This window comes from Giraffa tippelskirchi, chromosome 3 (assembly GCF_054371585.1).
Source record: "Giraffa tippelskirchi isolate mGirTip1 chromosome 3, T2T-mGirTip1v1.2.pri, whole genome shotgun sequence".
NCBI classification, from domain to species: Eukaryota; Metazoa; Chordata; class Mammalia; order Artiodactyla; family Giraffidae; genus Giraffa; species Giraffa tippelskirchi.
The window spans coordinates 152,064,360-152,091,932 of NC_137277.1; the positions used below are offsets into that span (position 1 = coordinate 152,064,360).

Here is a 27,573-nt window from a genome sequence, read left to right on the forward strand (position 1 = left end):
GCATGAAAGCTTCCAGAATTTGGCTTATTTCTTCTCTTTATATGCCATAGGGTGTGGAATTGGTTTCATTGCTTGTATTCCAACATTGCAGGAAAGATTAACCTTGACACACCAACCTGAAAGAAAATAGGTCATGCCTAGATACTTTTATTTAGGGCCCATCAATTCCATTTATTCATGATCTGTATTCGTTTCCTGTTGCTGCTATAACAAATTATCACAAACTATGTGGCTTAAAACAGCACGTATTTATTCTCTTACAGTTCTAGAGGCCGCAGTTCTGAAATCAGTTTCATTGGGATAAAGTCAAATCAGCTCAGCTGATTTCTTCTGCAGGCTGTAGGGGAGAATCTGTTTCCTTGCCTTTTACTCAGCAGCCTGCATTCCTGGCTGAGGGCTACTACTCCATCTTCAAAGCGCATCTCTCCAGTCTCTGCTTCCATTGACATGTGGCTTCTTTCTCAGACCCTGCTTCCCTCTGCCTCGGGTGTTAGTGGTTGAGTCACCAAATTGTGTCTGATTCTTGTGACTGCATGGACTCAGGTTCCTCTGTCCGTGGGATTTTCCAGGCAAGAATACCGGAGTAGGTGGCAATTTCCTTTTACAGGGGATCTTCCTGACCCAGGGATCGAACTCGGGTCTTCTGCATTGCAGGTGGATTCTTTACTGACTGAGCCACATATTCATATAACCCTCTGCCACTATCGTCACATTATTGAGTACCTACTATGTGCCAAGTACCGTCCTAGATATAGCAGTAGCCAGTAAGGTCCCTGCTCTTATGAGGCTTACATTCTTGTAAACAGATAAATGAAAAAGTGAAATCAAGTAGTGATAGAACTATGTAAAAAATAGAATCAAATAATATGGTAGAGAGACAGGTCTGGGACGGGTGTCTGAGGTGCTGAGATTCAAATCACAGTGGTGAACCACCCTCAGGAAGACCAGATGGCAGCCAGTTTCAGGCAGAAAAAAACACCAAGTGCTAAAGAAGCCTGAGGCAAACGATGCCACAGGATTAGAGTTTGGTACGGAGAACAGAGAGTGGCATAAGCCAACGTCACAAAGGAGTGGTGTCTAATAACATAGCCTCCTTGTTCATAGTGAGATTGGATTTTGTCTAAGTGTAAAAGAAAGATATTCCATACAGAGAAGCAGTTAAACATCTCTTCTTTAAGAGATCAGCTAGCCTGGTATTTAAAAAAGGATACGTCTAGCCATATCCTTCCTCTTTTTTTAAAATGTATGCTTCTTTACTGCTAGTAGATGGAGCCTGAATAAGATGTAATTGAGGGAATAAAAGGATATTTCCTCACATCTTAAAATTCAGACCGCTGCAGTACCCTGCTAACCACAATAAAATATGCCAATCCCTCCCTTCTTCCCAACAGTTTACAGGCTTTACTTTTTAATTTACTTTTGCAATTTACAGTTCCAATAAGAGAGAAACCAAGCCTCTTTTCAATGTTAAGAAGTTACCTCTGTTAATGATAAAACCTGGAGCAAAGGGTCCTAGTTGGACCAAGGAATAGGGAGTCAGTCGAGATGAGTGCTGTGCTTGGAACTGAGAGTGAATGCTCCAAAGAATGTGGCTGGTATAATATCTAGCAGTCTTTTTGGAGGAATGAATGAGGACAGATTAGTAGACTCCCTTGTCAAGTGTCCATTGCCTGTCATGTCAAATAAAATATCTTTGCTGTAATTCCCAAGATCATGTACATATAGAATATGGTCCTTTAAAAGCTTTCCTCCAAGCTCCACACATGCAGATTGGAACCAATGGTTGTGGTTGAATATTTCTCCTCAGTCCCCATTGGAGAAAGCTCAGGGTCATTTCTAGTAGCTGTCTTCTTACCTAATTGCCCAACAGTTCTTTGGCAGAATCACCCTAGGCAGCAGGCGCCACGTGGATTAGTTTTTTGGATCTTCTCTCATGACTTCATGATGCTGCTGCTGCTGCTAAGCTGCTTCAGTCGTGTCCGACTCTGTGCGACCCCATAGACGGCAGCCCTCCAGGCTCCCCCGTCCCTGGGATTCTCCAGGCAAGAACGCTGGAGTGGATTGCCATTACCTTCTCCAATGCATGAAAGTGAAAAGTGAAAGTGAAGTCGCTCAACCGTGTCGACTTCATGATGGGGATCATCTAAAATGGTTTTCCATGTTCCATCCTTAATGTGTATGGGGGGGAAGGCCAGTTGCAGAGGATGCTTCTGGCGCTGGATCATCTCAGGCCTGACTCTCTAATAAGCAAATCTTGTTCCTTTGGGGATTAGCAGGAGACTTTGATTTTCAGACCTGATGGGCAAGCCTGTGGGTCTTCCATCTGGCACTCAAGTGTCCTCTGTTCTTTTCGTCTAGTCTAACATAGCTTTTAGTATGTAGTCAGCACTCAGTAAACCTGGGAACCAAAGCAACCAAACTGACTGAAGGGCCTCCTTTTAGGCATGTATCTTGACTTCTGAGAATAAAATCTATATGGTTTCTCTAGGACAGAGTCACATCTTTAAAAGCCAAAAGTGACGATCCTAATAAGCACTGCAGAAAATAGAGTGGTTAAGTAAAATATTTTACTGACCTTTCAAAAGTATCTTGCATAAAAAGGATAGGAAAAAGACTGTACTTTATGCTTCTTAAAACTCTCCATCATTGGGGGAACACATGTTGGCTAGATGGAGATAGTGGGTATAAAGCATGTGCTTATCCTTGTCTCAAATGCAGTTGAAGGTTCCATAACTAAAACAGCCTTCTCCGGGCCCTATGGAGGCTGGTAGTATTTCTGAAGTTCTTCATGAACCCAGAATTCTTTTAAAGAAGATTCTATGTGACCTGGGAGTGGGCTTCGTAGTCTCGAGAAACCTGGCATCTATGACTAGGAAAACAAAGGAAACAGCAGCAGTATATGCTGTGTGGGTGTCCACGTTCCCAGCACTTCAGCACATTTTTGTGTGAGTAAACTTAGAGAGAGAGAGAGAGATCAAAGACATGTCCAGGAGGGCACTGTCCAGGTGTGAAATTCCAGGTGACAAAATAGAAGGAAAAGAAAAGTTAGAAGAGAACGGAAAGGAAATGAAGCTAATTTCCTTTGATTCTCTGTATTTTTCCTGTTTCCTCCCCCAGGAAACTTATGGAGACTTCCAAGTACCCCCAAACAGTCAACATTAGGGACTCAGCCTCATTCTTTTCCATATGATGACAGCAACCACCATGTCAAAGGGCAGCCATTTATTTTTGCAGATATCACCCCTGGCACACCTAGGATTAAAAGCTGCTGTATTCCTGATCATTTTAATACAGAACATTTACTTTCCTCTTGATCCCACCATGCTTACAAATAGTGGACACATATGAACTGGGGGAATATTAAAAATAAATAAGGGTATTTTTTGCTTTGTAAAATGTTAATAACAATAAGAATAATAATGAAGCACACCAGGTCATGAGCTTTGTCCCACCAGCAGACCCCCTCAAGGGCAGATTCTTATGCCTCATTTTCAGCACTAGTTTGGCCAGCAACATGGAAATATCTTCTAATGGCTTCAGTGCCTAATGGCATCGTTTGTAGGGGCCCAGTATAGGATTGCTATGAGAGAACCAGGCATTATCAGAGCAGATCGTGTGCATATGCACTCTTGTCACTCATCCTCATCCTCTCCTCCCCCAACCTCTCCTTGGGGCTGATTTCCCATGAAAGCTAAAGATGTTTACTAAGCATTTCTGAGAAATTTGTCCACATTATGAGAATACAAATTACAGGAACTCAGTACATTAGCAATGGAGAAAATTTAATGGGTCTGGGAAAGGTATAAATTTAGGGAAAATGTAAATTGCAATAATAGGAGAACCTTCACTGAATGGCAATTCTCTTGAAATGGTAGTATTTAGTAGCAGCAGGAAGGAACAGAAGAACCTTGCCACCTAACATTTTAAAAAATGCAACTAATAGGTAGGAATTAGAAATTACTGCCATGATTTTAAAATATGAAATATATTTATTCTTGAATAGATTAAAAAAAATTGATATGGGAAATCTAATTAGTTCTTGGTTATGTGGGTTAATCTTTGCTAGAGTCATTCCACCTAGGCAAAGAACCACCTAGGATACCCAGAATGAGAATGATCTGAGACCACACCTGACTCACAGGCTTTCCAAACTTCAATGTTTGATCTGCTTTAGTGGGCATCAATGTGACCTTTGCCCCATGATATTTGGCAAACCACAGGCACAAAGTCATGTGCAATACTCAAACATAATATCCATGATACATAGCGTTATTTGATTTTGAAAACCAAGAAGGACTCCATAGGCTACATGTGTGTGCAAAGAGAAAACCATGAAGAAAAAGTCTAAGAAGATTCAACTAACAGCATTAAAGAATTTGCATGTCAGTATTACAGAATACAAAACTTACTATACAGAAATATATTTATATCTATTTATTTATTAAGAGAGAGTTGATAAATTATCCCATCAATCTAGTTCCCTTAGACATCAGGTCTGGTTTGGGCTGACAAGAAAAATGGACAGGACAAAAGGAGATCATTTTGAAAATGTTATAGACACCTGGGCAGGAATGAGAAAATAGTAAAAATATTAATACAGTTAAAATAGCTTTGTCAAAAAGAAGAAACATTGATCACAAAGACTGCATGCAACTGTATTAGCTGGTTAGAATAATAATAATGATGGTGGTGATAATAATAAAAATAATTTTTAGAAAACCTGTAATTGTTCTTGGTCAGGTATACTTGCAGTTTTGAAATGGCATTCATAAGGAAAAGCTGAAGAAACTGGGCCTGTTCGCTGGAACAAAGGATAATTGTACTGACCTAATTGCAGCTTCTATTACAAAAGCAGAAATGATAGCAGGATGAATTATCTCCACTGTCAAAAAAGAAAACTGAACAGCAGGTAGTTTATAATCTCTTTTAATGATGCTGCTTCTTTTACCCTATAGCTCTCCCCTGAAAAACCTTTTCTGACCTCAAATACTAGTACCACTACAGGCAGCAACCTCCTCTTCTACTATCTATTCATCTGGCCCTGTTGTTCAGACTCACACAGTAGCAACAAAGAGAATTCCAGCACCTACATCTTCCCAACACTGGTCAAGTCAGTCAGAGTTATACTGTTGACACATTCCTCGTGACACAAATCAATCAAAAAATAGTCTGCAAAAGTGACAACAGTTTACAAAGCTTTTGAAGGTAAAGTATAAAGTATGAAATACTAATGAATAACTTTTAAGTGAAATTATAGAAGGCAGATGACCAATTCAGAAAAAATATGCAATTTATATACAAAGAGCTCATATCACTACTACACAAAGGTCTTTGAAAAACCAAGGGGAAAAATGACAATCTGATAGAAAAATCAGCAAAAGATATGGACAGCTCACAGAAGAGGAAATGAAAATGGCCCTTAAACATATGAAAAGATATTCAGCATCACATAATAAGAGACAGGCTAATTAGAACTTCACTGAAATATCACTTCTCACCCAGGTTTATCACATATCCCAGAGTTTGACAATGTACTCTGTCGCTTGGACTATAGAGAAATAGGACTCCTCCTACACTGCATGTGGTGTAGTGGAATAGAACAATCATGGAAGGAAATTTGTTATAATCTAGGAAAATTATATGTGAGTTTCTCTTTGACCTCGCAGTCATACTGCAATGGCAAAAATATTTTGCAAAGATTCATCATTATAACATTATTTATAATAGCAAAAAAAGTTGAAATACCCAAATGTTCAAAACTGTGATTCGTTAGGGAAACAAAAGCATGTCAACACAGTGGACTACTGTGAAACTATTTTTTTTAGTGGATATTGTCTTTTAGATACTGCTATATAAAAAAGCTAAAGTATAGGAGAAAATGCTAAGTAATCTACCTTTTATGGGTATGAATATATAATATTGGTTTTTTCACTTGAAAAAAATGAGTATATATTTCTTAAGATAAAGAAGACTTTTGAAAGCTCTTTACCTGCATGTTGTACACAGCTGAATTTGGAAATAGAAATGTTTTACATACTTATCAAATGAAATTAAACTCAAAGAAAACCAACAGAAATCCCTCAAAATGGAAAGCAAACCAAAATGTGTAACCTAATAATCTAACATTGGTTGCATAGTGATTCACAAAAAAGAAATACTTGAAGTAATATGGAACATAGCATTTTGACTGTACATATTTTGTGGGATATATTCTAACAAAATATAGAGCCACCAGGAATTCCTTGGTGGTCTAGTAGTTAGGATTTCCATTGCAGAGGGCACAGGTTCAATCCCTGGTCAAGGAAGGAAGATTCTGCAACCCAAGAAACAACAACAACAACAACAAAAATAAGGCTGTATACTGTCACCTGCTTATTTAACTTATAGGCAGAGTACATCATGCGAAATGCTAGACTGGATGAAGCACAAACCAGAATCAAGATTGCTGGGAGAAATATCAATAACCTCAGATACACAGATGACACCACCCTTATGGAAGAAAGCCAAAAAGAATTGAAGAGCCTCTTGATGAAAGTGAAAGAGGAGAGTGAAAAGGCTGGCTTAAAACTCAACATTCAAAAATCGAAGATTGTGGCATCCGGTCCCCTCACTTCATGGCAAATAGATGGGAAAACAATGGAAACAGTGAAAGACTTTATTTTCTTGGGCTCCAAAATCACTGCAGATGGTGACTGCAGCCGTGAAATCAAAAGACGCTTGCTCCTTGGAAGAAAAGCTATGATCAAAGTAGACAGCATATTAAAAAGCAGAGACATTATCTTGCTGAAAAAGGTCTGTCCAGCCAAAGCTACGGTTTTTCCAGTAGTCATGTGTGGATGTGAGAGTTGGACCATAAAGAAAGCTGACCACCAAAGAATTGATGCTTTTGAACTATGGTGTTGGAGAAGACTCTTAAGAGTCCCTTGGACTGCAGGGAGATCAGACCAGTCCATCCTAAAGGAAATCAGTCCTGAATATTCATGGGAAGGACTGATGCTGAAGCTGAAACTCCAATACTTTGGCCACTTTTTTGTTGCAAAGAGCTGACTCATTTGAAAAGACCCTGATGCTGGGAAAGATTGAAGGCGGGAGGAGAAAGGGACGACAGAGGATGAAATGGTTGGATGGCATCACTGACTCAATGGACATGAGTTTGAGCAAACTCTGGGAGTTGGTGAGGGACAGGTAAGCCTGGAATGCTGCATTCCATGGGGTCGCAAAGAGTTGGACATGAGCGACTGAACTGAACTGATATGACAATGCAAATAAATATTAATGTCATTAGCATTAAGAATGAGTTTTTCATTTTGAAATAAAAATATAGTTTTTAAGTGAAGTAGCATTCTGTAATATTAAATATTAAATCTGAATCGGAAGTATCAGTATGAACTTGTGATGTTTTTCAAAAAGATGTGTTTCCTAGCTCTATTGATAGAAAACTCACAGAAGCAATGATAACCCAATGCCAGTGGAGCCCAGATTGTGTTCTCTCGATGTCAGTCAGTTCAGTCGTTCAGTTGTGTCCGACTCTTTGCGACCCCATGAACCGCAGCACGCCAGGCCTCCCTCTCCATCACCAAATCCCGGAGTCTACCCAAACCCATGTCCATTGAGTCAGTGATGCCATCCAACCATCTCATCCTCTGTCGTCCCCTTTCCCTCTCACCTTCAATCTTTCCCAGCATCAGGGTCTTTTCAAGTGAATCAGCTTTTTGCATCAGGTGGCCAAAGTATTGGTGTTTCAGCTTCAACATCAGTCCTTCCAATGAACACCCAGGACTGATCTCCTTTAGGATGGACTGGTTGGATCTCCTTGCAGTCCAAGGGATGCTCAAGAGTCTTCTCCAACACCACAGTTCAAAAGCATTAATTCTTCAGCACTCAGCTTTCTTTATAGTCCAATTCTCACATCCATACATGACCACTGGAAAAACCATAGCCTTGACTAGATGGATCTTTGTTGGCAAAATAATGTCTCTTCTTTTTAATATGCTGTCTAGGTTGGTCATAACTTTCTTTCCAAGGAGTAAGCATCTTTTAATTTCATGGCTGCAATCACCATCTGCAGTGATTTTGGAGCCCCCAAAAATAAAGTCAGCCACTGTGGAGATCATTTCCCGCTAAAACAGAGTTCCAGGGAGAAATGACTTTCTTCAGGATAGGTACACAACATACTCACCATGAACTTGGGACAGCTCTTTTGTCAGAAAGCAAAAAAGCTCTCAATAACAACTGGGTCAAGTCAGAAGGACTAAGAGCCAACATAAAGCAGTCCCCATTGACCAAACACAAGACAGTGAATGCCACAAAGAGAGTAAGGAATACAATTGATTGAAAACCTTATATCTCTATTTTTTTAAACCCTAAATCTCTATTTTTTAAAAAACATCATCTCATAATGATATTTACAATCCTTTATCTCCCCTGAAAAGATATATTCTGTCTTCTTTATACTATGTATAATTCAGGGTAATCAAAAACACCCAAAATTTTGAGGCTAAGTTTTTCTTTGTATACTAATTCCAGCTAATAAATGTAAGAGGGATAAGGACTTGTAAAATTGCCATTTTGCAGCCCCTAAAGAAATCATTAGTTCAGGCAAAAATCTTCGATGGAAGAAATAATTAAATGAGTAATTGATAAGGGAATTTTGCAGTGGAGCCATCAGTATCACCCTAAGCATCATTAAGTAAGATGTGAGGTCATATCCCCGCTGAAATGGCACAATTTAAAGCGCATACTTCCTTTAAGGTATTTGTATTAGTTTCCTAGGATTGCTGTAACAAATTACCTCAAACTTGACTTAGAAGAGAAATATATCCTCTGTTAGTTCTTTTGTAAACCAGAAGTCTGAAATGAAGGAGTCAGCAGAATCGTTTCCTTCCAGAGGCTCTAAGGGAGAATCCCTTCCATACCTCTCTCCTGGCTTCTGGTGAAAAGTGAGTGTTAGTCACTCAGTTGTGTCCAACTCTTTGCGACTCCATGGACTGTAGCCCACCAGGCTCCTCTCTCCACTGGATTTTCCAGGCAGAATACTGGAGTGGGTAGCCTTTCTCTTCTCCAGGGAATCTCCCTGACCCAGGAAATGAACCTGAGTCTGCACACTGCAGGCATTCTTTACTATCTGAGCCACCAGGTGGCTGCCAGCAATCCTTGACATTCCTTGGCTTATAGATGCTTGACTGTAATCTCTGCCCCCACCTTCAGGGTGCCTTCTCTTCTGATTCTTCTGTCTTTCCTCTTTAAAAGGACACTTGTCATTGGACTTAGGGTTCATTTGGAGAATCCAGGATGATCTCATCATAGATGTTTAAGTACACCTACATAGACCCCTTATCCAAATAAGGTTATAATAGCAGGCTCCAAGTGGATAAATCTTTTGGAGAACCAACATTCACCCACTACAGTACTCTTTCCAAAAAGGTTGAACCTAAGTATCTTAACAGCACTGTCTAGGGTGGTAGCCAATCACATGTAGCTGTTTAAGTAAAAAATGTGTACCTTAGTCACACTAGCCAGATTTTAAGTGCTCAGTAGCCACATGGGGCTACTGTATGAAACAGCCCATATATAGAACATTTCCATCATCGTGGAAAGGTCTATTGGGCAGTGCTGCTCTTGAGCTACTTTTCATAAACAGGAAATATGGGGGATGTAGGAATAAGTTAAATCACACTATGAAGATGCAACCAAATCCAGCATGTGGGACCACATATAGGACAATCTGCCAGGTTTCTGTAACAATTCAATGGCATGGAAAAATAAAAAAGCAAAAATGAAAAAGAATACATGTCTGTACAGGAAATGAGACTTAAGATACATTAACAAATTCAAGGTGTAGATAGATTTTGGAACCTGATCCAAGTAAGTTCAATGGAAAAGACAGATGTTTTTAAGACACTTGGGGAAATTTGTTTATGAACTAGGACACCGAGGAATATTATTAATTTTTAAGTGGGATAAGTAATAGAATTATTGTTATATAATAAAATGTTCATGATTTATTTGATATACCTTCTGAAGTATATAGGAGATAAATGACTAGGTTTGGTTACAGAACATTTAGCAAAAAATGTTTAAAGATTAAAAATGTGCCTAAATCTTAATAATTATTGCATATAGAACTGGGTATAGGCATATGGGGGGTTATCTCTACATTTGAGTACCTGACAGTTTTCGTTATAAATTTTTAAGCATGCTCATGTTTAGACTATTTGTGGTTAGTGTAAATGAAAGAAAATTTAATACTGAAGTAAAACACCTGGGTGGAATTCAGGACTCCAATTCCTGCCACTTAATAAACAGGACCTCTCAGACAAAATACTGAACCTCTCTGAACTTCAGTTTCCTCTTTTATAAAGTTGGGACTTTGTAGCTTGTGAGAATCAAGTTATACAATCATGGGGGAAAGTCACAAATATTATTAGTGTCTAATAATAAGAATAATCCAAAGGAATTATGCCATCTTATACTTCCACCAGTCGTGTATGAAAATTCTAGATGCTCCTCATCCTAGCTAACATTTGGTGTTGTCATTCTTTTTCATTTTAGTAGGTGTATCTCATTGTGGTTTTAATTTAAATTTCTCTAGTGACTTACAATGCAGAGCACTTTTTCATTTGTTTATTGGGCATTTCTAGATCCTGGTTTGTAATCCATCTGTTGAAGCCTTCTGCCAAGTTCTAATTGGGTCATTTTTTATAATTATTGAATTGCAATTATATTTTTAAATATATTTGATACAAATCCTTTGTTAGATGTGTATGCTGTCAGCAATGGCACCCCACTCCAGTCCTCTTGCCTGGAAAATCCCATGGACAGAAGAACCTGGAAGGTTGCAGTCCATGGGGTCGCTAAGAGTCGGGCACGACTGAGCGACTTCACTTTCACTTTTCACTTTCATGCATTGGAGAAGGAAATGGCAACCCACTCCAGTGTTCTTGCCTGGAGAATCCCAGGGACGGGGGAGCCTGGTGGACTGCCGTCTATGGGGTCGTACAGAGTCGAACACGACTGAGGTGACTTAGCAGCATGCTGTGAGGAGTGTCTCTCATTTGCCTATTATTTTCTTGATATGTTTTAATGAGAGGGTTTTAATTTTAATGAAGTCCAGTTTACCAATTTCTTTTATGGCTTATGCTTTCTGTGTCCTCTCTTGACCTACCGCAAGGCTGTGAGGATATTCTTTTTTTATTTTATTCTAAAAGCTTTATTGTGATTGCCTTCATGTTCAGACCTGTCTTCTATCTTGAACTGATTTTTGTTATGGTATAACATAGGACACAAGGTTCTTATTTCCCTTATGGATATCTAGTTTTTCCAGTACCAATTGTCAAAGGAATTGTCCTTTCTTGAGTTTTTTGGCACCTTTATTGTAAATCACTTCACCAAATACGTATGAGTCTGTTACTGGACTCTGTTTTCCTGTTCCATTCATTTATATGTCTAACCTTTGGCTTGATTACAAAAGCTTGTGGTACATCTTAAATTTAGTAGTGTAAGTCCAACTTTATTTTTATTTTGCAAAATTGTTTTGGTCATTCTTGGCTCTTTAGCATTCCAAATAAATTTTAAAATCACACAAGTATGAAAAATAAGCCTGCTAGGAGTTTGGTTGAGATGACGTTGAGTCTGTAGAACAATTGGAATGAATTGTCATCTTAATAATTGAGTTTTCTGATCAACGTACAAGATAAAACTCTCCATTGATTTAGATCCTCCTTAATTTCTCTCATTGTATTTTATTGTTTTCAACACCTCCTCTTAAATTTATCCTTAAGTTCCTAATAGGCTTTAATCTCATTTTAAATGGTATTGTTTTATTACTTTTACTTTCTAATTATTCACTCAGTATATAAAAATACAATTGATTTGTTATGTTCAATTTGTATCACACAACATTAACAATAAAAGCTATAATTCGAGAAACTCACCTGGTATAAAATTTAAAAGTATATGTAAAATACTGAAAGAGTTATCAAACCAAAATGATTTTGCTAGTAATATTCAGTTCAGTTCAGTTGTTCAGTCCTGTCCAGCTCTTTGGAACCCCATGGCTTGCAGCATGCCAGGCTTCCCTGTCCATCAACAACTCCGAGAGCTTACTCAAACTCAACCCCATCAAGTCAGTCATGCCATCCAACCATCTCATCCTCTGTCATCCCCTTCTCCTCCCACCTTCAATCTTTCCCAGCATCAGAGTCTTTTCAAACGAGTCAGCTCTTCACATCAGCTGGCCAAAGTATCAGAGTTTCAGCTTCAGCATCAGTCCTTCCCATGAATATTCAGGACTGATTTCCTTTAGGATTGACTTGTTTGTTCTCCTTGCAGTCCAAGGGACTCAAGAATCTTCTCCAACACCACAGTTCAAAAGCATCAATTCTTTAGCACTCAGCTTTCTTTATAGTCCAACTCTCATGTCTATACATGACTACTGGAAAAACCATACCTTTGACTAGACAGACCTTTGTTGGCAAAGTAATGTCTCTGCTTTTTAATATGCTGTCTACGTTGGTCATAACTTTCCTTCCAAGGAGCAAGCGTCTTTTAATTTCATGGCTGCAATCACCATCTGTAGTGATTTTGGTGCCCAAGAAAATAACGTCTGCCACTCTTTCCACTGTTTCCCCATCTATTTGCCATGAAGTGATGGGACCGGATACCATGATCTTAGTTTCCTGAATGTTATTATTAGATTTTAAAGAAAAGCAAGTAATTTGGTGAGATAAGCAAAAAGAAAAAGTTTTATAAGTAATTTATGACAACTAAAATTAAATTTTCATCCAACTTTTCACCATCAACACTTTGTCACAAAAAATAGAGAATGGCATTACACTTCCTAGTTTACTCAAGGAAGAAAGGTGAGCCAATAATTTTATATCCAGTAAAACTGGCTTTCAAATATGAAGGCTTTCAAATATATGTTGTCAATTTAAGAACTCATGAGTTCTTCCTGAGGAATTCAGGAAACCAGTGGTCCCCAACCTTTTTGGCACCAGAGACCAGTTTTGTGGAAAACAATATTTCCCCAGACTAGGGTCATGGGGATGGTTTCAGGATGATTCAAGCGTATTGCATTTATTGTGCACTTCATTTCAATTATTAATACATCAATTCCTCCTCAGATAATTAGGCATTAGATCCTGGAGGTCGGGGACCCCTGTAGTAAATGACTGCCTCTTCAGTGACATAAAGATTGTTATCTAAATAAGTTACTTATGCATTGATGTATGTATGCTCAGTTGTATCTGACTCTGTGACCCCATGGACTGTAGCCCTCTGGGGTTCTCTGCCCATGGAATCTTCCAGGCAAGAATACTGCAGTGCATTGCCATTTCCTACTCCAAGGGATCTTCCTGACCCAGGGATCAAACTCACGTCTCTTGCATCTCTTGCATTGGCAGGCAGATTCTTTACCACAAATGAGTTAATTATAGAACTAAAAGTTAAATGAAAGTTGAATAGAAGTATAGCATACAGCAGCTACATATTTCAAAAAGGGAGGTATAGTACAACTATACAAATGAAGGGATAAGGAGAAGAGCTTTATAAAAAGAGTAGTTTAACTCTTTTTAATAATCATACTGGTGGTGCTCATGGTACTGTTAGCTCGAAACTATTATATGTGTAATATAGAGTAAAGCAAGTTGTAACCATGTGATATGTAGTTCCAGAGTTTTCTGTATCTTGAGAAGCAGGATTCTTAATGTGGAAGAAAGGAGATATATATAATACAGACATGCTTGTGATAAAGAAGGAACACATGGAAACCTTCTGGAGTATCCTGCAAGTTCTTGACCTCAGTAATCATTACAAACATGTTTGCTTTATACCAGTTCTTTAATCCGTAGACTTGTTTTATATAAATTTCTGTATCTTTATTTTATAATAAATGGCTAAACAAACAAAAAGTTGTAACAGGATTTTCCTCACCAAAAACTTTATTATTAGGTAAAATTACATTATGCAAACCTAATAGAAATTTGCCAATAATTTTTATTAAATGTGTTACTTTTGTTGGGGAGCTGAAGGTGGATACCTTGAACCAGTGTGTCCTACCACATCAGACTTACACCCCAGTGTTAAGTAAATCATGTGTTTCTGTGCCCCTTGGCTTGTCCTCTCTCTGACTGAGTGCCTCACACTACTTACATATATCTTCCCTCCTCCTGGAGCAAGTTCCTTCAAAGCCCTGTTCATGTGGCACCACCTTCATGATTCTTTCTCAAGATCATTAGAGTGAATTGACTCTTACCCTTTGTACACACAGCATCTTTGTTTTACCAATAAATTGTTATTACATGTTTATATCTTGTTGATAATAAGCCAGGGGTTTGATAGTGTTCCTTTTCTCTTTCTGGTATACAGTGCAATATCAGCAACTATTAGTGAATAAATTAATCAGCCAAAATTAGCAGAAAGAAAAACATGACACTCAGGAAGCTTGTAGTTTAGTTATGAAAGCCGAATATCCAGAAATGAATTAATGAAAGATTTTTTATTTTGTTTTGGTTTTTTACAAAGTAATATATAACAATTGCAGATAAATACAGAATTTACTGGATACATGAATTGGAGAGGGGGGGAATTATTGAAGTCTATGCTGCTGCTAAGTCGCTTCATTCGTGGCCGACTCTGTGCAACCCCATAGATGGCAGCCCACCAGGCTCCCCGTCCCTAGGATTCTCTAGGCAAGAACACTGGAGTAGGTTGCCATTTCCTTCTCCAATGCATGAAAGGGAAAAGTGAAGTGAAGTCGCTCAGTCGTGTCCAACTCTTAGCGAACCCGTGGACTGTAGCCTACCAGGCTCCTCTGTCCATGGGATTTTCAAGGCAAGAGTACTGGAGTGGGGTGCCATTGCCTTCTCCGATTGAGGTCTATGGGGAGCTGTAAATGAGTAAGTTCAGTCTTCAATCTAGAGAAAACTAGAATCAAATAGTTGATTAGTGGAGAATGGGTACTTTAGGCCAAAGCAGTTGATTTGCAAGGGACCAAACAAATGTTCAATAATTTGAAGAAAATTATTATAACTGAGTTGGCAGGAGTCATAACAAGTCATCTTTAGAAGACAAAGAATGCCCAATGGTACCTGTAAGTATTGTGTTTTGTTCTGTTTCAATTTTGGTTCACTACAACAGTCAGTAAGTAATTGTAAGGGACTCTTTATATTTTAAATTTTTAAAAAGATTATCCTAAAATTATATGATATACTAATTGAAACAGTATACCTTTAATTCTACTCTCCAAGGGCAATCATTTTTATGAATTTTTTGTGTATCCTTTCCGATGTTTCCTATGCATATATAAAGATATGTCCATGTCATACAAATATTTATGAATATCTAGACCTATATTTATATTTTATCTCTTTGTAATACAGGAATAGCGTGACCCTATTTTTAAGCTGCAGAGTACGTCATTTCTCCTATTAATGCACATTTAAGCTATATCTTATTTTTCATCATTATGATAGCACACAGTGTGTTTTTCCTTTTGATCATCTGGGATCCTTTCAGTTCAGTTCAGTCGTTTAGTCGTGTCCAACTCTTTGCAACCCCGTGGACAGCAGCACACCAGGCCTCCCTGTCCATCACCAACTCCTGGAGTTTACTCAAACTCATGTCCATTAGGTCGGTGATGCCATCCAACCATCTCATCCTCTGTCATCCCCTTCTCCTCCCACCTTCAATCTTTCCCAGCATCAGAGTCTTTTCAAATGAGTCAGTTCTTCACATCAGGTGGCCAAAGTATTGGAGCTTCAGATTCAGCATCAGTCCCTCCAATGAACACTCAGGACTGATCTCCTTTAGGATGGACTGGTTAGATCTCCTTGCAGTCCAAGGGACTCTCAAGAGTCCTCTCCAACACCACAGTTCAAAAGCATCAATTCTTCGGCGCTCAGCTTTTTTTATAGTCCAACTCTCACATCCATAATGACTACTGGAAAAACCATAGCTTTGACTAGACAGACCTTTGTTGGCAAAATATTGTCTCTGATTTTTAATATGCTGTCTAGGTGGGTCATAACTTTCCTTCCAAGGAGCAAACATCTTTTAATTTCATGGCTGCAGTCACCATCTGCAGTGATTTGGGAGTCCAAGAAAATAAAGTCGGTCACTGTTTTCACTGTTTCCCCATCTATTTGCCATGAAGTGATGGGACAGGATGCCATGATCTTAGTTTTCTGAATGTTCAGCTTTAAGCCAACTTTTTCACGCTCCTGTTTCACTTTCATCAGGAGGCTCTTTAGTTCTTCTTCACTTTCTGCCATAAGGTTGGTATCATCTGCATAGATGAGGTTATTGATATTTCTCCCAGCAATCTTGATTCCAGCTTGTGCTTCTTCCAGCCCAGCATTTCTCATGATGTACTCTGCATATAAGTTCAATGAGCAGGGAGACAATATACAGCCTTGACATACTCCTTTTCCTATTTGGAACCTGTCTGTTGTTCCATGTCTAGTTCTAACTGTTGCTTCCTGACCTGCATACAGGTTTCTCAAGAGACAGGTCTGGTATTCCCATCTCTTTCAGAATTTTCCACAGTTTATTGTGATCCACACAGTCAAAGGCTTTGGCATAGTCAATAAAGCAGAAATAGATGTTTTTCTGGAACTCTCTTGCTTTTTCGGTGATCCAGTGGATATTGGCAGTTTGATCTCTGGTTCCTCTGCCTTTTCTAAAACCACCTTGAACATCTGGAAGTTTATAGTTCACATATTGTTGAAGCCTGGCTTGGAGAATTTTGAGCATTACTTTACTAGCATGTGAGATGAGTGCAATTCTGCGGTAGTTTGAGCATTCTTTGACATTGCCTTTCTTTGGGATTGGAGTGAAAACTGACCTTTTCCAGTCCTGTGGCCACTGCTGAGTTTTCCAAATTTGCTGGCATATTGAGTGCAGCACTTTCACAGCATCACCTTTCAGGATTTGAAATAGCTCAGCTGGAATTCCATCACCTCCACTAGCTTTGTTTGTGGTGATGCTTCCTAAAGCCCACTTGCCTTCACCTTCCAAGATGTCTGGCTCTAGGTGAGTGATCACACCATCATGATTATCTGGGTCGTGAAGATCTGTTTTGTATAGTTCTTCTGTGTATTCTTGCCACCTCTTCTTAATATCTTCTGCTTCTGTTAGGTCCATGCCATTTCTGCCCTTTATTGAGCCCATTTTAGCATGAAATATTCCCTGGGTATCTCTAATTTTCTTGAAGAGGTCTCTTGTCTTTCCCATTCTATTGTTTTCCTCTGTTTCTTTGCATTGATCACTGAGGAATGCTTTCTTATCTCTCCTTGCTATTCTTTGAAACTATGCATTCAAATGGGTGTATCTTTCCTTTTCTCCTTTGTTTTTCACTTCTCTTCCTTTCCCAGCTATTTGTAAGGCCTTCTCAGACAGCCATTTTGCTTTTTTGCATTTCTTTTTCTTGGGGATGGTCTTGATCCCTGTCTCCTGTACAATGTCACGAACCTCTGTCCATAGTTCATCATGCGCTCTGTCTATCAGAACTAGTCCCTTAAATCTATTTCCCACTTCCACTATATAATTGTAAGGGATTTGATTTAGGTCATACCTGAATGGTCTAGTGGTTTTCCCTACTTCCTTCAATTTAAGTCTGAATTTGGCAATAAGGAGTTCATGATCTGAGTGACAATCCTTTAGTTATAATAAAGAAATTTATTCCATTTTCACTTATTGTCATAGCATAAATTTTATCCGATTTTCTTACTCTCTTTTTTACTGGTTCCTCTGTTTTCTATTTTCTACTCTATCATTGGGCTTTTGTTATTTGTATTTCTCTTCTGCTGATAATTTGTTTTATTGGTTTTTTGTTATTGTATTTCATATACTTATTAACTTTAAGTGGTAACTGCTGATGTTTTCTTTAAAAACTGGGGAAATAAATACATTGAGTATTAATACTTTCCCTAAATCACCTCCTTATTAGTATAATGGTACTACTTTTATATTATCAGAGTTTATAATATTTACATTTTTCTATAATGATTTGTCCTACAAATAAATGTTTACCCTTCATTTTCTATTTAAATGAATGTTTTTCTCACCTCCATATCTGTCATTCCCCAGCTTTGCTGGGCTGAATTCTTAATTTGAATTCAATTCTTGGTTGGATGCTTTTCATTATTCAGTAATTTTTCAAGATGGGTCAACAAGTGTTGCTTTCTCTTAAGCTTGTCTGAAAATGTTTTTCTTTTGTCTTTTTTCATGTTTGAGGCCAGCTTGAATTTGCCTGGATTTTTAGATGACTTGGTTTTTCTCTTGACACCATACTTATGCTTACTGCATGCAGTAACCTCTAATATTTTCTCTTTTACTATATTTAATTTTTTAAATACTTGTTGTGATCCATTAAGTTAATTTCATGTTCTATGGTATTTAATATTTTTTTTGAAATCTATACTAAAATATAGAGTTATATGACAAGGCATAATGAGCTAAGGTTACTGGCCACTTAGTTCCATATACTTTCTCAAAATGTCTTCAGGCCCGGTCTGAGTGCACTACCTTGGCAGCTTTTCCATGACCTGACATTTTGGGAGAGCAGATTGCTGTAAGAAGAGATCAGCCTGGACCCTGATGCTGGGAAGGATTGAAGGCAAAAGGAGAAGGGGGTAGCAGAGGATGAGATGGTTAGATAGCATCACCAGCTCAATGGACATGAATTTGAGCAAACTCTGGAAGGTGGTGGAAGACAGAGGAGCCTGGCATGTTGCAGTCCGTGGGGTTGCAAAGAGTTGGACATGACTTAGCAACTGAATAACAACAACAATGAAGTCTCTTAGAAGATTTAAGGTTTTATTTTGCTAAGTTTGTGTTTGTTTATCTTGCTCTGGTAATCCTGCCTTATCAGCTACAGAGTGGACTGATGTTCTTTTGTCTTCTCTCCATTTATCTCCATGAAGTTTCTTCAAGGTGGAAGGAATTTTCTCTCTCAGTGGAAATTTCTCTCTTTTAGCTCTATCCGTCCTCTGTTCTCAGGTTGGAACCTCACAAAGATTTACCCTACAATTCCAGCGTCCTACCCCTGTCTTTAAACTCTTTTTCTAATCAAAAGTTTGTAACTCTCTGGTCTCTTTCTCTTACTTTTCAGTAAAATATCTACCCTGCTAGAGACGAAGCTATGTATTGACTCTTGACATACTACCTGTTTTGGATGGAGTTCAAATTTTATTGCATGGTTTGAAACTATGACTGTATCCTAATTCTATGGTAGATGGAATTTCTTCTCAATTTCTCAATCATTCATTCATTTAGAATTCAAGGAACAAAGTGGAATAACCATAGTCTTGCTCCATCATTCATCACAATCTTTTTTTAGAAAGCCTTGATCTGACGGTAGAGAAGGAAATGGCAACCGACTCCAGTGTTCTTGCCTGGTGAATCCCAGGGACAGCGGAGCCTGGTGGGCTGCCGTCTATGGGGTCGCACAGAGTTGGACACGACTGAAGCGACTTAGCAGCAGCAGATCTGACAGTGATGCAATAGAAATACTCTTTGAAGAAGATTATTCTAGTACCTTTTAAGGTATAAAGTGGGATTTGGTGACATACAAAAAATCTTAGCATAATCCCGCCAGCACAACTTAATAGAACTTGCTGCAGTGATAGAATTAGCCTCTGTTTGGACTGTCCAGTATAGAAGTCCCGAACTCATTTAGCTGTTGAGTACTTGCAATGTGGCTTATGAAACTGAGAAACTGAATTTTAAATGTTCAAAAATTGTAATTAATTCCAGCTTAAGTTTATGTAGCCTCATACAGTTAATGCCCACCATGCTGGATTGGTGCAGACCAGGCAATATAAAGTCTGGACACTAGTCTGTGGCTATAGAAATGGAAATAAAATAGGCTATCCAAGAGTTATAATGGAAAAAAGAAACAGCAAAGGCAGTGTGCTGAGGAGAATGAGGAAGCTGGTGGTACCATCCAATAAAAAGGGAATATTATCCAGGACTATTTTGAAAAATGGATATTTCAACAGGTTGAGTTTCCAGTGGTAAAGAGACATCTACATGGAAATGACTATAAACAATTAGAATTCTCACACTGAATTGGGACAGAGGGAGGTCAGAACAACCAAAAAAACAAATCTATTTCCTTGACATTTTTCTCTTGAGAGAGTCTTTTCTGCTTCCATATACCCCTTTTCAGAGATTGCCTTGTCCTCCCCCACATGGAGAGATCCTGATATATGGCATAATAATGGCGGTTCAGAGAAATTACTGTTTCACCTACTGAGTGATTAATATGAAATTAGCTACTGAAGCACTCAGTGGCACAGAGAAGATCAAGGAGAAATTTGGTTTTGTTTTAGAAAGGAAAAGTACAAGATAAAATACTGCTTTGCATATATGGAGTACTTTTCATCTGAGAATCTTTACATACTCAGCAAGCTTAATTAATGAGAAAACCTCTGAGAAAGAGAAGTGATGAAATAAGGAATACAGAGTCTTGTGTTCTGTTTCTGTGATTCTTTGAAAAATCAAGCTTGGTGTTTTCCTCTTTCATAAATGCATAAATGTAGCCCTGTGTGGCAACCATGAGATGTTCATCTTTCCACTGAGTGATTTCTCTAGAAGGTCTCCCACTTAGGAGGAATAGCAACCACACAAAACCCCATCCCCTAACTGTATGATGTTCTATTCTCTATTTGCAATGGATATCCATCCCTGCCGTCACAGTGCAGCAAGCATCCTCTGATATTCCAGTCTGCACCATCCCTGGAAAGATTATTTTGTTACAGAACAGAGCATGTTATCTTCTTCATCAAAAATTATTCAAAACAAACATCCATGAATCTGGGACTAACATGCATTGAAAGAGGATGGGCAGGGCCTCTTAATGGGTACCCTACTGCGTAATCTTCCTTTCATCTTCATTCAACATCCCTTGGAGATTCAAGCTCCCCTCTGCACAAAATATAAATTCGTCTCATTACTTATGTGTACGGTACGTAATTTGACCTAGTCAAAAGAGATATGCAATAATATATCGTGGTATTTATTTTCATCTGTTGTGACTTGAAGATACTGTTTTTTTGTCCTATACCTTATTCTTCACATTTTTATCTTTTCTTCCTCCTCTCTACTCAAAGGGGGGAAAAAAAGCCATTCTACCAAAAGGAAAATACCTTGAAAGATCATGGCTTTTAAAGATTTTTACAAAGAGTTTGATGTTCTGTAAAATAAAACTAGCCGCTGTGTGCAAAAACAGCTGTTTTTATTTGAAGAGGAAAAGATAGAGAATTCAGTTTTTTTTTTTCCACTCATATAGGCCTTCAATATATATTTCCAGGCAGATATAGATCTTTCACTCTTAGCCCACAATCCTGTCATATTCTCTGAGCCCAGGTCTTCAGATTTATCCCCATCCTTTCTTGAGTCTTTCTTTCACCACCTGAGCCAGCATTGTCTTACTTTTCTCCTCCTGTACTCAGTGCACCTTATTTGCCCGGTAATATCAGGTTGCATTCTTTCCTCTTTAGTGGAAATCACCTCCTGACACCATCATATCACCATCATCCACTAAGATGCCACAGTGACTTGTCCATTTTAACATGTAACTGGGAATTTAGGAGATCCAGTCCAACACTTTCCAGATTAAATGTCAAATTCTCAAAATTCAGATGGGTTTGGAATACACTGAACTGTATTTTACTGCTCCCATTCCCGGTAGTCTACACGGTACACTGATTAGCAGTAGCATTTTGTAATATCACTAAAGGCTTTAGTGCTGTGGAGTTCTGCCAGTAATGGTGTTTAATTCACTTATATGTGCCAATTCGTCTCTGTCAGGAGCCTATTAATTTCACTATTTTACTCTGTCCCTAGTCCCTGTATAATGAAACACAATGATCCCCATTTGTGTAACCAAAAACTTAGAGTCTCTTATAAATTATCTCTGATACCACTGCTTTTAGTGACCAGAAAGCCTCTGTATTTCTTTTTCATAGTTAAATCAATTTTTGCAAGCTCTTTTCTTTAGAAGAATACACTAAAAATCGAAGGCACCAAATAAGAAAATCACAAAGTATAAGATTCTGATGGGCTCTTTGACATGCATCCCTTTCCCAAGGTAGGCTTCTAGAATATTACACCAAAGATGGACTGTTCCCGTGAGCACAGCCCATTTATAGGAAAGAAATGTTAATAAAAATCAGCCTCTAACTCTGCAATCAGCCTAGTCATCAGCAGACAAAACGTTAAAATACCTATAGCATTGCTATAAAAGTAAAGCTGGTGTTGTTGTTAAGTCGTGTACAACTCTTTTGCGACCCCATGGACTGCAATCCACCAGGCTCCTCTGTCCATGGGATTTCCCAGGCAAGAATACTGGAGTGGGTTGCCATTTCCTTCTCCAGGGGATCTTGCAGACTCTGTAACAAATCAAGTGTTAGTCTTTCAGTCATTTCTGACTCCTTGCCAACTCATGGATTGTAGCCTGCCAGGCTCCTCTGTCCATGAGATTTTCCAGTCAAGAATACTGAAATGGGTTGCCATTCCCTTCTCCAGGGGACTTTCCCAACCTAGGAATCGAACCCGGATCTCCTACATTGCAGGCCGATTCTTTACTGTCTGAGCCACTAGGGAAGCATATGTAACAAGTAAAGGTCAGAGATATAAAATGAATCCTGTGGAGTTTGCTATTAGCATTTCTGCATGGTGTGATCTTCAGTATCCAGAAAAGTGGCAGTTAAGTAGCTGACAAGAAGTAATTAACATAGATTCAGGAGAGTCTCGGAGAAGGCAATGGCAACCCACTCCAGTACTCTTGCCTGGAGAATCCCATGGACGAAGGAGCCTGGTAGGCTGCAGTCCATGGGGTCGCTAGGAGTCAGACACAACTAAAGTGACTTAGCAGCAGCAGCAGCAGCAGGAGAGTCTATCATTGTATCAGCATTAAAACTCACATACATCTTGTTCTACATTTTTCAGGATTGGAGCAAAACATCAGGAGCTAAGGGAAAAGCAGGCAAGAGGTCTTACTGATTATGCTACTGGTGCAATTGGATCACTGCATGATATGGACGATGATGAAGTGGACCCCAACTATGCCAGAGTGAACCACTTCCGGGAACCATGTACATCAGCAAACATCTATAGGTCTCCATCTCCCCCTCGGGCTGGACCACTGGGCTACCCTCGAGATGGCCGTCCACTGTCTCCAGAGAGAGACCACTTAGAGAGTCTCTATGCCAAGGTCAACAAGCCATACCATCCACCAGTGCCTGCTGACAGGTAATATAACTTATTGAAAGATGAATGTGGTTTTAATTCAGTAAGTTTCAAATCATCTCCACTGCTGAAGCAGATAAAAATATATCCTTCAACCTATTAAAACGGAAATGACATAGTACCCTTGACAAGTGCTATGCTTTGACCTACCCGTAAGGTATCAGCCATCAAAAATAAAACAATTGCCAGTTATAAGGTGGCATGAATGAATAGCAGTAGTTGAGTTCATGAGGCAACAGGGAGCAATTTTTGAAGGAATGCTATAACAGAGAACTAGTGATGAAAACTTTGAAGGGATGTTATCCTTTCTCCTAAGAGTCCTACTATAAAAGATGGATTCTGGAAGATGGCATGATCTTGAAGGTGAGGGGTCAGAGAAGAAAGTGTTGATTTCTAAGTCGGTGTAATTGTAGATAACCTCTGAATTGCAGAAGACTTTGAAAAGATTGAGATTTTCTACTGAAGGCATGTGTGATCCTGTATTCCTGGGTGATCAGAGGTAGAAAAGGAGATAATCTTCACAAAAGGAGTTTGATGAAGTAGAGGAAGATAAGAGGTGACAAGGCCAAGGGTCTTAAGGTTTAGCAGCTGAGGAAAGAGATAATAGGACCATCTGTCAGTACAATCAAAGTAGGTAGGGAGCAGGATGATTCCAACCCCACCTCCTGCCAGAAGCAAAATGCCTCATTTCTTGAAAGGCTGGTATAAGAGAGTGTTAGTCAATATACATTGTTAGGTGACCCTTGGAATTACACACACAAGGAATGAGTTGACTGACCTTGGTTTAATCTGCTGTAACTTGAAGTCTGGAGGGAGGAGGTGTGTGTATGGTGGGTTGTGGGGGGGAAGGGGTGGCTGGGTGGCAGACACAAAGAACTCTCACTCTAGATGAAAAAAACAAAGACTTGTTTTCCAGATTCTGTTTGGTCCTGACAACCACCCAGTCCCTATTAGTAACCAGCTTTTGTGTGATAGCATGATATATTGTATATGTTTACCTTTTACATTTCCCCAGCTGGGTGATATTATGCACTTTCAATTAGGTTGGGGAGAGGAAGGAAAATCATGGCATTTTTATGCAGACTGTAAAGTGCAGCTTCACAAGACTGATTACCTTTCAGAGCCTTTCCAATAACCAAGTGGGAAGGAAGGAGCAATTTTTAATCCTTACTGTCAAGCTTCCAGGTTGATAGTATTAAAGAAAGATGGTCAAGTTTTTCTTTGGGATAAAATGAAAATATAAATTTCTGTGACTGTGTGAGACAGCCATAACAAAACTGTTAATTCAAAGGACTGATTAAGAGCTGGTCTTGTTCTCCCAAGCCTTTATCAAGGGTTGAATTTTTATCACGTAAATGATGGTACCAGGCATGAGTCTCTTCTGGCCCAGACAAAAGCCAATCTTACCTTCTCTGAATCAGATAGGTCTTCATTGCAAGCCCATTGGCAAATGCCCTCTGCTAGAATTCCAGTGCAGAAGTGTTTCTATGAACCTCCAAAGCCAATGTTTCTGATTCTAATTCAATGAAAATAAATACTAAGCATTCTAATAAAAAAAAAAAAATCATTGTTCAAATGCATGTGAAAATGTCTGGGTTAAGCCATACTGAATAGGTTTTCTTACTTCTATTTTCTTATCCCCAATAACTAACATACCTTGTAAGTTTCTAAAAGGAACATACAACAGTTAGCACTTCTACTCCTCAAATTTTTGTCACTGAAGTCTTTTTTCTTTCTAGATCATATGGCTATTCTTTGGAACACAGGAAGACTCTACCTGATACTAATTTTCACCCGCATAGATTTGACCTAGACGGAAATTTCTCAGGATAATTGTAACTGTAGCCACTACAGAATGATATCAGAAAAAATATATATATATATATTTTTTTTTTTTTTTGACTGAATAGCCCAGACATGTGTAAGGAATATTCTTTCCTTTGGTTCTAACCTCTCTGTATTAATAAATGATCTAAAGTTCTTTAGGTGGAGTGTTAGACAGTTGTCATATTTTGGGGTAACATATCAAAGTGTAACTATACTCAGAATTATCTTTATTCTGTTCTTATCTTTAACCATATTTAAGATTTGTTCTGCTCCTTGTTCTTTAAATCTTAAGCAGTTTTTGTCTCAGCACATAATAAGCGTTCAATAATGTTAGCTGTCATCATCATCATTATTACTTGTTTTTATCAGTAAAATTCTGAACTCTCCAACATTCCTGGGTCCTAGTAAGTCTAAGAAAGTTGCTGTGGCAATAGTACTCATAGGCAGGAACCCTGAGCTCTAACCCTATCTTATTTACATTTAGAGGCCTGTTGTTCATTTAGTCATCTATACAGTCTTTCAGTCACTCAATGAGTATTTGTGTTCTAGCTACTGTTTCAAGCTCTAGGAATGTTGCAAAGATGACTAAGAGGTGGTTCCATTCCAGAGAAAAGTATATTCTAAGGAGGAAGAGATCAACACATATAGAAATAGATAACTGCAATTTACCATAAACAGAAGAAAAAGAAGCTTTTCTAACTCTGCTGCTCATGAAAGGTCTCCAAAAGGAAATGATATCTGAACTGGTTCTGGAAGGATTCATACAAACTGATCAGATACAAAAGAAAAATTGTTTTCCTTACAGACAAGTTAGCATGCACAGGGGTGAAGTGGCTGGAAAGAGCAGGGCACATTAGGGAAGCTCAGAACATGGAGAGTGGATGGGAAGGAAAATGACAGAAGATGAATCTGGAAAGCAGATTGAAGCCAGGTTGTGCATGAAAAGGTTCCATCCTGTGTTCACACCTTATGATTGGTAGTTGCTGTCTGCAGATCTATGGTAAGAAGGGTTCTGAAGTTATGCTTGAATAGTGCTGCCTTCCCTGGGCTACAGAAAAATGAGCGGTAGTTTGTGGGTAGTGGGGAATCCTGTGTACAATGGGAGCCATCAAAATGCCATAACTGGGGAATGAGCTGATAAATCTGTATTTGGAGAAAATAGCTCTGCCAGTTTGGTGGCAGACAAACAGGAAGATGGTTAGATGGTTAGATGAATTAAGCTACGATTACAGTAGTGAGGGATGGCAAGGGTCTGGATTAAGAGAGTGGCATTGAAGACGGGAGAAAATAAGAAGCAGCCAAAAACCTTAGCTTAAAACTAGGAGACAATTGTTTAGCAGAGACCACAGAGGTAGACACAGAATCTAAACCTCACTTTTAGACCTTCAGATATTTGACATGGCTGCTATCACCTTCATTCACAAATATTTATTGAACTCAAAACATGAGGCAGGCTCTGTGCTCAGAGCTGGCTTTATAAGGATGAAGAAAACAAGCACCTAACCTTGAGAAGTATAATCATTTCTTCAGTATAAACCCCTCTGGCTATCTTAATCTTATAATGGACATCTTTAGCCTTCTTAGTAGCCATATTCTGCCTATACTCAAGTTTCCTGAACTTATAACTACCAACTGCCCTCTGTTGAGGATGCCATGCACAGTTGGGTAGTATGTTTCAAATATGGCCAGGAAAACACAGAAATCTTTGGGACTCTTAGATCCTTTGGTCTTAGTCCTTTACACTTGTTGATGCAGCCTAAACTTTTTTATTAGCTGTCATTATTGGCTTATATTGCACCAAGTTAAATATTTGCTTGTTGGGTTTGGCCAATTTTTGTAGCCAATAAAGATATCTCAAAGTATTGATTTTTGTCCTCCAGTATATTAGCTGGCCTTGCTAGGTTTATACCATTCTCATATTTAATCAGTGTGGACTCGTGTATGTCATTGATAGGATCATTGATCAATGTCAGGTATAATCCCTGCAACTCATCATCTGAGACCTCCATTAATCAACACTCTTTCAGATGTTCAGTTAACTGTTAATCCAGTCTACTATTAATCTGGTATGCATTCTTGGTTCATCCGTGAACATCATGGAAGACTGTCAGATATCTTACTGATATTAATGTACACTGTGTTTGCAAGAACCCTTGATTTACCAATCTAGTAGCCCTGACAAGAAAGGAAAGTAATTGTTCTTGGTAAATCCTAGAGACAAATTTTTTCCTCTTCCTGGTTAGTGTTCATTTAGACTTAATTATGCAATATAAAATTTTCCATGGTCCATATAATACCAGGTACTTAATATCTATTTGTTAAATACTTACTTATTGACTGATGATATTGCAGCTGTGAAATTAAATTGACAAACATTGCACAGTTCCTCAATATTCCAGTTAAATGACCTTGATTCCCCAGCAGATCTTCATCAACTTTTGTATGAAATTTTATTGAGCATCTGTTGTATTCCATGGGTCATACAAAGGACTT

General features: G+C 38.6%; 1 protein-coding gene across 14 annotated transcripts in view; it reads left to right on the forward strand.

The window, feature by feature from the left end:
* The window catches only part of PARD3B (par-3 family cell polarity regulator beta), a 1,110,743-nt gene that overhangs the window by 918,303 nt on the left and 164,867 nt on the right, over positions 1-27,573 (forward strand). For 13 of the 14 annotated variants that reach the window (XR_014078966.1, XR_014078967.1, XM_081577736.1 and 10 more), the window contains one exon: positions 22,954-23,256. The exons of the other annotated variant lie outside the window; for it this stretch is intronic. Coding sequence is in view for 11 of the 13 variants with exons in the window: in XM_081577736.1 (XP_081433862.1) it covers positions 22,954-23,256 (303 nt within the window). In the remaining 2 variants the exon portion in view is untranslated. The remainder of the gene's footprint in view (positions 1-22,953; positions 23,257-27,573) is intronic. 14 annotated transcript variants of the gene reach the window in all.